General features: G+C 37.1%; 1 protein-coding gene across 1 annotated transcript in view; it reads right to left on the bottom strand.

Annotated features, from left to right (window-relative positions):
* Positions 1–3,052: 3,052 nt before the first annotated feature.
* Positions 3,053–15,182, bottom strand: part of LIPI (lipase I) — a 15,945-nt gene continuing 3,815 nt past the window's right edge. Inside the window, exons 3-10 of the mRNA XM_031061932.1 lie at positions 13,474–13,582; positions 12,719–12,820; positions 11,599–11,688; positions 10,357–10,524; positions 8,855–8,947; positions 7,130–7,241; positions 6,614–6,787; positions 3,053–3,140 (exon numbers count right to left, since the gene is read on the bottom strand). Coding sequence (XP_030917792.1) covers positions 3,053–3,140; positions 6,614–6,787; positions 7,130–7,241; positions 8,855–8,947; positions 10,357–10,524; positions 11,599–11,688; positions 12,719–12,820; positions 13,474–13,582 — 936 coding nt within the window. The remainder of the gene's footprint in view (positions 3,141–6,613; positions 6,788–7,129; positions 7,242–8,854; positions 8,948–10,356; positions 10,525–11,598; positions 11,689–12,718; positions 12,821–13,473; positions 13,583–15,182) is intronic.

Genomic DNA, 15,182 nt, shown 5'->3' with positions numbered 1-15,182 from the left:
TAATTACAGAGCCCACATTTACTCATGGGATATATCTTCCTTCCCGTGTATAGAGGTTCTCCCTTACTGTTTAACAAACTAGATACAAGCACATTTAAAAAAAAAATTAACAAATTTATCATCACAAACTGGTAAGTGTTTCCATTTTACATGTGGGAAAATCAAAGCACAATGGCAACCCCATAGGGGTTATTGCCAAATACTGAACCAGGAGAAAACTGGAGCACTTAGGGCAGTTGTGTAAGGCAAACATTTATTTCTAAATCAACCTGGTCTGAAATTACCTGATACACCACTTAATATTTTCTCAAAAGAAGTTGATTTGGTGTTTTCAGCCCTTTCTGAATTTCTACAATGACACCTTTTTGCATTAAAATGAACAACATTAGTGGGTATTTTGCACTCTGAACACAAATACACAAATGAACTGCAACGAGCCCAACCTCTCTCCAGCTCTGGTGCAGAAGTTTGCTGCACTGAGCCACCAGCACTTACTTCAGAACGGGGAACTCCCTGGAAGATTTTCATTTTCTGCATCATCTGCCGAGTCTGAGAGCTGACACAATTAGTACAAAGTAGCATGTGGCAGCGAGCCATAGAAAGCACTGCTTTCCCAAACAATTACAGCCCATTTTGCTGGTGCTGGGAGACACGAGTGCTCAGCCGCTTGAGAAATGCATTTCTGTGCTGTAAATGCACTGCCTGGAACAGTCCCTCTTTCAAAACAGAATTTACCACCTTGTTGTTTTAGGACACGAAATAAAACGATGCAAATACAGGGTTTTTTTAGGGTAAAAAGGAGGGTGTTTAATTTTTGACTTTAGCATTCATAGATTTTTAAAAGTGACAGTGGATTGGAAGATGACAGTATCACTTCCCCAATAACACTGGATAAACTAACAGTCTATAATTTTTTTTCTTTTATAAAGGAATGCAAAACAATAAGCTATTTACATAAAATACATAAGAAAATTCATTACAAGAATATAAACATCAGAAGGTTTCAAAAAACTTAAAAAACAAGGAAACACCAGCTGAAATTAGAAATTGGGAAAAGAAAGTTTGCCTCAGGCTGTTTATTGGAACATCCAGAGTTTTCAATCCCACTGCTTCTTTCCTTTTTACCCAAAGCTTATGAAAAATCAAGGCAAAAAAATCACTATTCATGTCCCACATATTTTATAGGGATGTGTGAAAATGTCATTTCCTTTATAAAATATTATCATTCCCTTATCACAGCACTGAGCAACGCTTAGTCATGTCTGTATGCCTTCCTATGTCAACAGGGAAAACAAAAATTTTAGGAAGGTGTCTCAGTCTGATATATTTCTATGCCTGAATATCTGTATCACACATTGAAAGATTCTAGTTCCAGACATTTGAAATCTAGTCTCAGGTCTCTGTGCTTGTTTAAAGGGATGTAAGTAGCAGGTGTTTGGAGGCAAGGTGAGGAAGCAAAGGAGATTCAGAGACCTGTTAAGGTCAGACTAGGGTAGATGAAAGTCAGGACAAAAAACCTGCAGAATGGAATGAGGAGAGTAACAGCAGTTTCAAAAAAACAGAAAAAAAATTTTTAAAATCCACCCCTTCACAAGCATAGAAGCAGACAAAAATGTCTTCTCCTGTGTATCTCCTAATGACAGCCTCAAAGGAAAGGGACAAAGAACTATACAGCAAAATGCTGAAGCTGAGAACTTGACTAGAGCTATGGCAATTGCCTACAGTAATGTAATTACTCTTCCTCTAGAATTTTTTTTTTAAGAGTCAGTCCATAAGCATGGCTGTCTTCCAGTCTGTGTATTTTTGGTTTATCCAGGCAAGTAAAAGCCTGTGCAATGGCTGGTTTGCATGGCCTGACCAGCATGCTGGAGCTCTCTCCAGCAGTGAAAACATGCCTGCCTACCTGCCTTAGGTCACTTTATTCCGTCTTCCTTACAATTCAACTTTTGACTTGCAACAAAACATACCATTCACAGGTTATAGACATCCCATTCCACTGACATTTGGATGAAATTGGTTAATAGGTTCAACCAAGCATTGCTGTCAAGTGTAAGGACAGATGGGGACATGGGAGAGAAAGGGAATGGATAATGTGCATTTGCATGAGAAACCAGCATGAAACACATAAAACAGCCTTACAGAAGAAAAATACACCTATCTCTCCTCCAGTCAGTTCCATCAGGAAAGGCAGTCTGGGACAAGAAAACATGTTTTTTCTGAATTAGAGGAGGAAATCTTTTTGTAACATTTACTTCTGCTCACATCCCAATAGGTGGAGAGCTTCCATCAGTCTCAACCCAAACCACAGCTCTAATTCCAAGAGGCCCAAACAGAAGCAAAGTGAAAATACATTTATTTCACTTCTAAGTTATTCTCCTCAGAATAGACATTAGATTACTTTGTAGCTGAAACAACACTACTCTGTCCATAGCAGTTATAAAAAAAATCTGAATGCCTGCAAAAGCATTCATCTATGATAAAGACAACAGATTTAAACTAGAAAATTTACAAATGTACTCACAAATATTATTGTTCCACTCCTCATACTGAGATGTTACATAAAGAGAAAATATGAATTGATTTATCCAATGAACACAGCACTGCAAAACTGTTGTGTATTAGATCCATAGATCACATGTACAGTATATTAAATTCATTTAGTAGACAGATCGTTATGTTTCCATGTAAAAGCCATTACAAATAATAAATATTTAAATATATGGATGACAAATAATGTGCCAGGATTATGCAGACAATTCATATTTAATTCAGTAGTTGCTTCATTGCTAACAAAGAGTAATGAACAGACCACTGCATGTTCTCTACCATGATACATTTACTTTGCTCAAATAATTTTCCAAGCACAGACATGTCTGAACTTTTCAATTAATTTCAGCCTAAGGCACTCAGAGCAAGTAAAGTATATTATCAGGTAGACTCTTGAAAAATAAATCTAGCTTATCTCATTTCCTTTCTCATTGCAGTCTTTATCCTGAGGAAGCATCAAAATGTCACTGCCCTGAGAGAAATTAGGTTAGTAGTAGCTCTCTTTTCATGTACCCGTCCCAAAGCAAGGGATAGGTCTGAAGATCACTTCAATCTTCTCCATCAGTACCAAATCGTATCTGCACAGCTGAGGCCTACAAAAACAGAGAAAGAAATAAAACTCACAACAGAAAAAGTTAAATTTAACAGAAAAATACTCCTGTATTTGAATTATTAAACCTCCAGTATTTACCAGCTCTCAGAGACAGTACTCAGGACAAGAAGTGTCTCCTGGTCTAAGTTTATACCTTAGTTCAAGCATTCCTAGAGTAACTCTGATGGACTGAAAAACAACCAAACATCAGCTGGAGGATGCAAAGTGTATCACACTAGTCTCAAGTACAAAGATGCAGCATCTCATCCATTACAGCTATTAATCTGCATTCAAATTAACTCTTTAGCAGCATGACCCAAAATCTACACAATTCCTGCTAACACAGGGCCTGAATAAATTATTTTGAGTTCCCTAGGTAGGAAAATTCCTCTGCTTTTATTTTACATGAGAAAGTTAAGAACCACATCATAATATTTTCTCTTTCACTGGCAATGACAGCATGTGTAAGAAATTTTAATGCAAGAGAGCAATTTGTCTTCTAAACACCTAGATAACTCACAGCTGACTAACATTACATGAACACAAAGAGGTCACAAAGGGAGCCACATGTACATGAAAAACATGCTTTTTGAGGTCAGTATAAGTGCTCTGCCTTTTAGGGCAGAGGCAGGTCACAGTCCTGCTCTTCATGCACTATTGTAGTGTATGGGGAGAGCTGGACACTCTCTGGATAGCACCTCCATAGCACACAAGCCATGAGACTTATTCTATTTAAAATTATCTTCTCTATTGCTCTGAACTCATAGATGGGGGTATACCACACAATTCACCTCGACCTGGGAGGTAAAACACAGTGGAACAGCAAAAGGAGAGAACAGCACACCAGGCATTTCCATTATTGCCCATTCTTATAAGAGTTCCTACCAGTTAAGGCTCCACCTGTCTGTATGTGAAAGGAATGTCAGATTTCTACTTAAGAATATGACACCTTTTAGGGGCTCCACAAAGTTAAGACAGTAATTTTATGACTAAAAAGATCAATATGAATTCTGGCGTTTTGTACAGTGCAAAGCATAGAATTTCATCCAGCCTTTCATCAACAATTTGTTTTGATTTGAATTCAGTGTTTCATTATTATAGTATTTTTGTAGTATTATTTATATCTAACCACAGGGGCCAAAATACCAAGTCAAACCATAATGCTGAATTCTAGAAATAAAAGCTTATGTTTTCCAACATATTTTATCTCATTTGGAGTGCGATCCATCTCAGCTGGTGATTACTGAGTAACAGGAATGTCTCACAGGAGACGAGCCCTGAGCAGGGAGCAGGTTCACCAACAAGGAGCAAAATACAAAAAATGTTTTTGTAAGCTGAGGCTTCCCTACCCCTCAAACTAAATGGCTTCTCTGCTGCCTACTAAAAATCACGGGCATGCCACACCTGTTCAGAAGAGCTATCTGCAAGGTCTTCTTTATATTACCTCTGTTCTTGTTTTGGTCAAAAAACCCCAGAGGTGTCTGGGCTAAGTATCTTTGAGACATTTCACCTTCCTCTTGAACTGCAGCTGAATCCACTGACAGGTTTATAAGATTTTGGGCATAACTGACACCTGGACATGCACAAGTTAGCAAAGCTTTCTGGTTTTATCTCAGGGATCAGAAGAAGAGTATGAAAATTATGTGTACCTTTCAGCACTCCCATATTTACACACCATCTGTGTGAATAGTGGATCAGCCCAGCAGACAATTGTCTGTGATATTCCCCAAACTCCCACAGTTTGCCATTAATTCAGACCTGGGGAGACTGAGACTCCTATTGTCTTTTATCTCTGCATCTGTCCCCTGGTTTTTATCTACTACTTTGTGGTGAATAATTCAAATAGTTCTAATGTAGTTTCTAGTTGATCATCCTGTATTCAAGTAATTGTGGTAATTATATGTAAATAAGGTAAATATAGGTTGGTGTAATTACAAAGAGCAATTAGGTAATTATACCAATAGTGCTTTAATGTCTGCATTTATATTACCTTCACATGCTGATTCAATGCAGTATTTTCCACTGTTCTCTAAAAGTACCTAACATGCCTCTACAGCTGCAATCTGATGAGGCTCCACATGAAGGACTTTAGTGGATCTTATATTAAAGCACATCAAGTGCATCTCACTTTTAAACTAACAAGAGTCAGACTAACAGGAATGAAAACTCAAACCCTATAAGGGCTGTTCACTGAAAATCTTTGTTTTCTTGCTAGCTCATTATCTGAGAAAGCCCCATGTGCTGACAGGCTTACACAAAACGTATCTTCTGATTTATCACCACTGGGCTGAGAAAAAAATTGGAATATGATTTAGAACTTTTCACCCTCTCTCATCACCAAATGCTTTGAAATACAATCATGCCATTTTCCCCTGAGAGCTTGAGACTTATGGCTTTCAGTAAGTTAATAAAGTCAAATGTAGGTACATTCTGGGGTACAATTTTGATTACTGAGTGTTTTGTTTCTTTCTAAGTTTCTCCCATCCATCTCTTTCTCTTCCTCAGCAAATCTAAAATAGTAGATTAATTTAAGAAGGTTTCACAATTTTTGCAAAGTATCATACCCAATTCTTACTAGGCTATTATCATGCAACATATAATAAATCCTCAAATGCTACATATCAAGTTAAAAAAATATACTGACTTAAGACTACTAAGTATTGTAACATTATTCTCAATCATTACTCATTTGCTATTACTTTTTTGATATGAAATTTTAGGTTTTATTTTAAATTCTGACTTTCTTGAATCTGCCATTAATAAGAAACAAATTAACAACTCTCAAATAAAGTACTCTTGCTACTCCTGGGTGTTTCTTACCTATTCCATGTAATATGTTCTTTTCACAAGATGCAAATGCAAAATTTAACTGCTAGAGTTACTGCACGAGTAAATTTAGAGATTTAAAAATGAACATATGGTAATAATGCTGAACTATTTTAAATCAGAATTAATAAAAGCTTAGTAATTATACTCAATTACAAAAAAAAAGAGGCAGATTATTTCATTTTAACTGTAAGCAGACACAGACTGTGTTCTGATCTTAGAAGAACTTTTTACCATCATCAGTAAGACCAAAAAAATTATTCCAGTCACACATGTTGCTGAAGTGCTCCATTTCACACCTGAATATGAAAAGCTGTGTACAGCCACATGAGAAAATCAGAAAACTGCTTGATGAAATTTAATTTATGGAGCAGAAGCTGACCATGCAAGTCAGGTTGGTCCTTGAAAGCGCAGCTGTGACGCACAGCACGTGTGACACTGCCATGTACAAGCTGCTGTGCACTAAATGTTAATGGACATAGCAGCTCTTCCACATGACAAATCTGATCATCGGGATGATAAGAAGAGTATTCATACACTTAGGAATAAGCAATTAGAAAAAAATCATTGCAGGGAAATAGATGTTACTGAGAAAACATCCGCAGCGCCTTAGTTGATACCCAGCTGTGATACATGACAAACACTCACCTTTTTGGATTATTGACAGATGTCAGCTTCATGTGAAGAATCTTAAGCTTTTTTGTTGGGCCTATTAAAGCCTTAGTAGAAAAAGTCAAGGACATTTTTGCAATTTTTTCAATGTCTCGGGGAAATCCAGTCAGTATTTTGACGCTTTTATATTGCTGAAATGTTGAAGCTTTGCTAAAGAAAAATATTTAGACAGGCTTTTGTTAGCTGAGTAATATTCATTATTGCTAAGTATTATTATTTAACTTGGAAATCTTGTGGGATGTACCAACTTTGAGCATTCAGAACAAGGCCAGCTAGAACAGGATTCAAACCAGCACCAAGCAAGGATTGTTTCAGTGTGAGGGCATTGCCCCGATGCTGAGCCACATCCAGGAACCTGGGCCATGGCCAAGTTCTTAAAAAACTCAAGATACTTTTTCAACTTGCAAGCTAACAAGTTAAAAAGTTTAGAAAGCTCAGAAAATTAGTCCTATGAAGTAATTTAAAAAAAATTAAAGACAAAGAATAACATACCTGTTCATCTGTGACTCTACTGCGTTTCCATCATTATCCATTATTTTAACTTTAATGAAACCTCTCCTAATGCTTTTATTCCAGGTAGTAATGTCCAATAAGTAGTTATACACTGTAGGAAGAAATAGCAAAGCATGAGAGTCAAATAATGACCTCAACAGGAAACAGCTGGTATCCCCACCCTGTTAAATGTATTTACTGGTAGGTGATAGGAATAGTGACTCTTTACTTTGACCCTCCCTGTTCAAAGGAGAATAAAAATCTGACCTGCTGCTGACCTGTCTCGTGCCCTCACAAACCCTGACCTGGACTTCTGTATCCATCACCAGTATTGGAACCACACACCTTTACTGCTCCCCATCAGGACAACAATTTGGAACCACACACCTTTACTGCTCCCCGTCAGGACAACAAGTAAAACTGTCTTTGTTTTTTGGCATGTGGCCAAAACATTATCATTATTATTATCATTCCATCCTAAAAGACCAGGACTCATATGAGGCCTTGTCTTGCTCAAGTTTACAATTTCCCTTCTTTTTAAGACCTCTTGTTAACCTGAGGAAACAGAAATTTCCAAATATCTTATAATTAAGGTTTTAGTTAATGAATACACTCTTTTTCAGACTTGTTTGTTTTGCTTCCTGACTTTGCATATTTTTTTTCTTCTTGATCTTGCATATTTTCCTTTAAATTTATACTGTCATTAAAATATTCCTTACTTTGCTCCATGTGCCTCCTCCTAGCTTTGAAAATATTTCTCTTCCTCTTTTCTCCCTTTTACCAACACCAGTGAGGGACAGGGGAGAACAGGAGTAACAGGTTTGGATTGAGCTCAAAGACACCGGGAAGAGGAGTTATTTTATGTAAATTTTGTGTTTAAAAAATTATGTAAAATCCATCATTTCAGTCACCCCTCCTCAATCCTTTGGAAGATACAGTGATGCCAGCAAACATGACTTGGACCATCTGTTCCTGGTCACCAAACTTGCCAAGATGGACAAAACTAATGGGAAAACCTAATTTCACATTAATGCCCAGTAAGCCTATCCCCATGCCCTAAATGAAGAAATCTTAAACATAACTAATTAGAAAAGTGTGTTGCACTTTTTCAGGGTGCTAGAACCGTTTAATACCCAGAGAAATTGGATGAGGATCCAGGCTGGACCTACATGGGTAGGGAGGTATCTACACTGTGGCAGCTGAAGCACATGCCATGAGAGCTCACTGACACAGAATATAACTCTGAAGCAGCCAGCTGAGTTTTTCCTTCACTGTTTCACTCCTGGGGAGACATGGAGAAGCTTTATTTAACTGTAGGGGTGATCTCCTGGGGTGGAACATAGAGATTTCTCTTTTTGTCCCCCACCCAGGGCAGTCTCACTTCCCTTTCCCGCTCTCTGAAAATGGCAGCATTGATCCCATCTAAGCAGGTTGCATCAATGCAGCTTTTTCCCTCCCACTTGATTCTCATTTTCTGGCTTCCCTCTTCGTCTTGGCAGTCCATCCCATTAGTTTTAAAGGTACAGTTCTTTCACAGTTCACACAATATTACTTTTTCTTCTTTCTCCAGTCTGTGAAGTGACCCTTAGTTCATGGGTTTTTTACATCATTTTACACAGTAGCTAACACTAACTTCTGCTCTTAACATATTTTCACTCCAGATCAGCTAAAAAATAAGAGTCAAATTTTTATAAAGAGGTTTTATGTATGCATTTAGTTACTCACTGCAGAATGGGTCTCGGTCTGAGGTATCAAAGTAAGCTTTTATTGGTGAACTATATGGTATCAACAGCTTTTTCCATCTATCAGCATGATAACCTGAAATCCAAAGTTAAAATATTTCATTTCAGACATTTAGCAAAATCATGATATACATATGTTTACACTAAAGAATCTCACACCATGACAAATTTGGCTTTAATTTTCTTAAATATCCTCTGAGAAAGAAAACTGACTAGCAAAAGGAAGGAATCTGCTGAGTAAAACAGACTGTAGTATACAAGTATTTAATTCCTCTAATATATTAGTATCACTAAAATTGTCATAACACAATAGTAACCTCTTTAGTCTAGATACTAACTCCAAAAAGTAGTGCTGACAAAATCCTACAGAGGTAATAAAAACAACCCCAAAAACATAGCCCACATATTTGCAGAGAGCACTTGCAGAACAGCTTTTCTTTCTTTCATTTGAATCATTAAATATCTTTTAACTCTTTAGCCTATTTGTAGATATTGTTTAATAAAATATAAGATCCTCTGCAAACCCCCTAAGCTCATGGATTTAACATAGAAAGAAATTTCTACAGTTCCATGATTGTTATCTTGGGAGCTTGATAACAGTCCTTATTTCTAGAATGGATGATCCTGTTGTCTCCCTGTAAATCTCTCTACCTAGACTGGACAAGGAAGGCTAATTCCAGACTGCAGAGCTGCCACTGCAAAGCACGAAGGATTGCAGCAGAAGGATGCTGCTGCTTCTCCACTGAGTTCCCAGACTCAGCAGCTGACTGGGGAAATATTTCTGCACCTCTACCTTGGGCATTCTGTCCAAGTGCATCCAGCTTGGCTAATTACCATGCTGGGGAAGTCCTGGAGTCTTTCTGTCCTACTATAAAGGCTCACTATGGTTGGATTTTTAGAAAATAGCACACAGATCTATCTATGCTTTTTCTTCTAGCCTGATCCAACTAATGTGACATACACATCCCAGCATAAGGGTGCAAAAAAAAAAAAAGACAAGATAAAAATTTAAATTTAAACTTCTAATTACATGTTTTTAAAATGTCATTTTTAAGAAAACCCTGCCAACTGGGAAATGCTCACACTATTGTAGCTCTTTTCAAACTGCACCCAAATCGTCTCTAAAAGCAACAAACCCCCAAAACAATTAAAATCCCCTCCAAATAAAAGCTTGATTCCAAAGGAAGCACAAAAAACCCATGAGGCTGCTTTAAACATTATTAAATATTAAAAACCACAGGTCCTCTAGGGATCACATGGCACTCTTAAAGCCTGAAGTGATGAACTAACCACAAGCAGTTTTTCTCTAGAAAGGGAAAACACTGAATCCATTCCAGACTGGAAAGCACAAAACCCAAAGAGTAGGAACATTCAGCACCTGTGCCTATCAGAGATAACTATAAAGCAGACAAACCCGCGAACTTTTAACTATTTTAACTTCCCAGGAAATCTCACCCAGCCCAGATCAGATATGGTAACACTTACCCACTACTGGGCAGGACATAGGCTGGAAAGCATTACAATTAAGACATTTTCCTCTCTTGTAATCCAAGTAAGAGTGACAAGGATATGTTATTATGTCACACTTTCTTTTCAAAGATGATAAGAAGAGGAAGACAGATCTCTGATGGTCACATTTAAAATAATGTAATCCTTCAGGGAAGAAAAAAAAGAAATATAAAAAGAATAGTTAATAATTTTTATTAATGAAAAAAGATGTTGTACAAGTAGAATCATAGAATGGTTTGGGTTGGAAGGGACTTTAAATATCAGCTTGTTCCAACCCTTCTGCCTTGGGACACCTTCCACTACATCAAGTTGCTCAGAGCCCAATCCAACCTGGCCTTGAACACTTCCAGGCTTCATCCTGTGGTACATCCACAACTTCCCTGGGAAACCTGTGCCAGTGCTTTACTACTCTCTGAGGGACAACTTGGGCCAAAGAAAATTACCATGAGGAACACTTCAGAGATTCTTCTCTCTAGTTTTCTGGGGGAAATAAATTCCTTCCTTTCCTGACAAAGCAAACTTTGGGAATTGTAGAGATGATGATTGTGCTAGCTTAAGGGATTCTCCCATACTCACAAACACACAAGTGGAAGCCTTATGCCTTTGCACAGCTTGGTAGCACTGTGCAAATTAGTAATGGGAAAGACTGACAGAAACAAACATATCCAAAAGAGTATACAAAAATAGCTGCCAGCAACCTTGCTTAGCACTCATGGAAATTGAAATAAGCAAAGTTTTGCATCAAAAGATCATTTCATAAAACTGTTTTTACCCTAAAAGACATATCCAACACCAAAACCTAGTTCATCATTGCCAGCCAGGACGAACCTAAAACACAGAGGGGATGTGGAAGCCTTGCCTTCCGTGTCATAGGCAAGGGATCCTGCCCAAACCACTGGGACACAAACACCTTCCCCCATGCCTGGACCCATATAACCAGGGAAAAATTATGATCAGTATATTGAGGTTTTATATATAATACGATAACACCATTCCATCATGCCAATATTAATTATATTATTGGAAATTGATGTTATAGCAAGATTATTTTCAAATATCTTTATTATTTTTCTTTTGCTGCATAGGGATGGAAAAGAAAGCATATGGTCTCAGGTCCCATATTACTGACAAAGTGCAGTGTACACTCAATTCAATTTAACCTTTTTTGATTTGATCTCAAACTTTTCTTCTCATTAAATAAATAGATTTTTTATTTACCACTGAAAAATGTTTTTGGACAACCAGGCTGGTACATTCCTCCATTTGGATAGAAATCAATGGTTCCTAAAGGCTTCTTGAAACCTAGTACTAAAGTAAAAAACATCACGAATGAAAAAACCATAAACAGAATTACAAAGGCAATTATTTATCATCAGATTCACCCTAAAAATTATGGAGGTCTTAAAGAAATTTTTTGCAAGTATGCCATTCTTTTTGTACAGTAAATCAAGGTCATGCTATGAGGTAAAAGTCAAGGGATTTTTTTCTCTTTAAGAAAATTATATATGTGTAAAATGCTGTACACAAATGTATACAAAATTGTGTAAGAGTCCTACTGCTGCAAAAGAGAAAGAACAGAAACAGTTGTAACCAAGATATTATTTACATAAATAAATTTATGAAATTCATATCCTCTCCAACCAAAATTCTTTCCCAGTGCAATTTTTATTAGATTAAAATTTCCCATTATTTGCAAGACATTGGATTCTGAACTACACTTATATTAGCAGTAAATCAAAGTAGGAAAATCTGTATCTCTCTGTCCTGTAAAAGTAAGCAAAATTCCATGAGTAAGAGTTAATTCAATCTGACCTACCTTCCTTTTTACCACACATTAGCTTTATTCACATAATGGGAACACTGCAAAAACTGGTATTTTGCAGCCTGAAATTTGTATGTAGGAACATGCTTAGATTTTAATTTTATTAAAGAAACTGACATGAAACTACGCAAATAATGGGACAATTGTGGCATTAAAGGTTTACTATTGTTTTGAGGAAAAAATGAAGCCAGAGATTAAAGCATAGATGAAGCAGACTTTACCATGTTCTTCTTTTTAACCTTACAGTAACATGATTGAGTATTTTAAGCAGTGGCTCTGTGATGTACTAAGTTGATACAGCAGAGCCTGACTGTCTCAGAAGGGATTAATTCAGTGATAACCATGTGCTTACAGCCTCTGTGTTCATACAGACTTGCACAGCAAAAGAACATTCATGTTAGCAGAAAATATTCTCCTGCAGCACTATATGGATGCTACTGAAACAGCTTATCCCTTCCCTTTTGCTTTCCTGCCTTTCCTCAAGCTAAAAGAGGAGAGTCAAAGCGCTGTTATTACCATCAATATCTGAATGGATTACATCCACAAACTGTGCATCAGTAGGATCCAGTCTGTACTCTGGTGGTTCTTCATTGAATGAAGGGCCTGCTGGATCCAGACCTGAATAAAAACAGCATTTGCATCATAAACCCCAGGCTCCTTCTGCAGATAGATGAAAGACCAACATCTGAGCATTATTCAGCAGTGATTCTTCATTTTCTTGGTATAAAAATTTTTAAAAAGCATAATTTTCTCTTCAACTGGCTAAGAAAAGCAAAGATTCCTACCACAAAACTGATCAACCCATATGTTGAATTTCTCTTTTTCCACAACTAGATGTGCTCATCTCCCATTTATTCAGGTGAATATAAACCAACAGCATTGGGATCAAGTCCAGAAAATTTTTTTGTCCTTTTCCCCAAGAAAACACCATACCTATTATACACGTTATAAAACTAAAATGCCCAAAATAACTGCCCTCACTTCCAGAGCACAACTGAGTCAGACACTCAGGTAGTGTATCATTTAACGTAAGCGTCACCTAGATGAAGCACTCAATTTTCATTTGAGACACTAGAGGTAACCAGGTTGGAAAATTTAATCTGTAATTTAAGTCCTGAAGGCAGACTTGCCCCATATTCTGAACTGCTACCAGGGCTATATTTTTCCTCATGCATGCCATTAAATATTCAATTTTCGTTTGCCGACATCTCAGAGCTCTGACAACAACACAAGGTACAACAGAATATGTGCACTGGGATTAAAAGCCTTACCTGTAATTCTGCCAAGTTTGCCATTGTACTTCTGGCCAACAAAACCAGCTATATGAGCACCAAGACTAACTCCAATCATATAGAGAGAGTCAAGAGAAGCTCCACCCACCTACCAGGAAGAAAAAACACCAAAGCCAGTCACACACAGAATTAATGGAACAGAAATCACTAGGCTGATTTAGTTTTCACTTCTGGTCAGTACTTTAAATTATATTTTTAATTTTCTAGCTCAAAAAAAAAAGGATATTACAAAGCTCCTTTCAGTTTGCAATTCTATATTAGTGTAGAAATCATAAAAGTGTAGGAATTATGTTAAAGTGTAGAAATTATGAAATTCTTTAACTAGAAAAATGTAAAAAGGAAGCTTGAATCACATTTCTCCTGAAATGCCACATTAGTTAGAAGGGAAGAGGAAGACATCAGATAAAAGAAAGTCGAACCAAAGCAACAAAGGAGGGAAAAAAAATCTTGCCCTGCTTTATCCTTCCAATAAAATAAATTAAAAACATAATGCCATTAACAAATACTTTTGTCACACAGCAGCTGAATAATGCACACCTTAAAACACCTATTCTACAAAGCAGACAGTATTCAAAAAACCCAAATGAAAATCTACAGAAGAACTCTAAAACAGTGTCACCTGACCTAGCTAGAATCCCTGCAAAATGATGGGATGACACACAGCACCTGAAATATTAGTGTGTCTTAAAATGAATTAAAAGGGCCTCACAACAGCTTGCAAGTGTGAAAGTGATAGCTGTGGGACACTACAGACCCTCCTCCCCCACCACTTTCAGGACTCACACACACTGGCACTGTTTGCCAGGCAGATCTGTAAACAGCAATTAACTTAATTAATCTTTTCACAGTCCTACTTAATTTTTTATTCCATAACAATAAATCTAGTGGCACAATTGTAAATTGCTATCACTGTATCTCATCCCCGCTGACAGATTCTGATAGGCTGAGGTGAAAGGAGAGAAAACCCTTCTCAAAATGTTGGATATTGCCCTGAAATTCCACAGGAATTTTTTTTTACTACATAGTGTTGTCATCCTATTGCAGGGGTTCCATACTGTTGTCTCCTATCACAAAAGTTCCATACCTTCTTGGTGCTTCTCATGAGCAGCACCTCAAAGCACTGGCTCTTTCTTCTTCACAAAGCAGCCAAATGACTCCTACTCCCTTCTCACCCAGCCACCCCACTCTTTTATAGCACTCTTCTTCTCACTGGTTACAGCTGTGGCCTGTTAAAGTCAGGCTTGTTCCTCATCTTTGATAATTGGCCCAGCTGCAACTCCTTAGGGGTAAGGTTACTTTCTACACCACCTTTATTTTCTTATATTCTATCTCCCTACATCACAGCATTCAAAATTTCTGAGAATGGCTGAGAAATAAGTGGTGAGAAAAGATGAAAATTCAAGTGACAAATCAGACAACAGCATAAAGAACATCATCACATGTTTTGTCCATTTGATTAACCAATAAATCTTAAGTCCAATTAAGACCATTGGCATCAACTATGGTTTCAGCAAGAAGTTTATACCATTTTAAAATTAATATTTATATCTTTGTCAGTGGCTTATTTCTCATTTAAAACCTTTATTTACAGTAAATTAATAGTAAAAATAGTGGTGCAATGCCTTTGTAAAATGTTTATGCTACATACTATTAGAATATCTCTCCCTCTACTGTCCCGCTGCTGAATT

Source organism: Geospiza fortis, unplaced genomic scaffold (genome assembly GCF_000277835.1).
Source record: "Geospiza fortis unplaced genomic scaffold, GeoFor_1.0 scaffold24, whole genome shotgun sequence".
NCBI lineage: Eukaryota > Metazoa > Chordata > Aves > Passeriformes > Thraupidae > Geospiza > Geospiza fortis.
The sequence above is the reverse complement of the archived record's forward strand: the minus strand, read 5'-3'. Positions and strand labels throughout refer to the sequence as shown.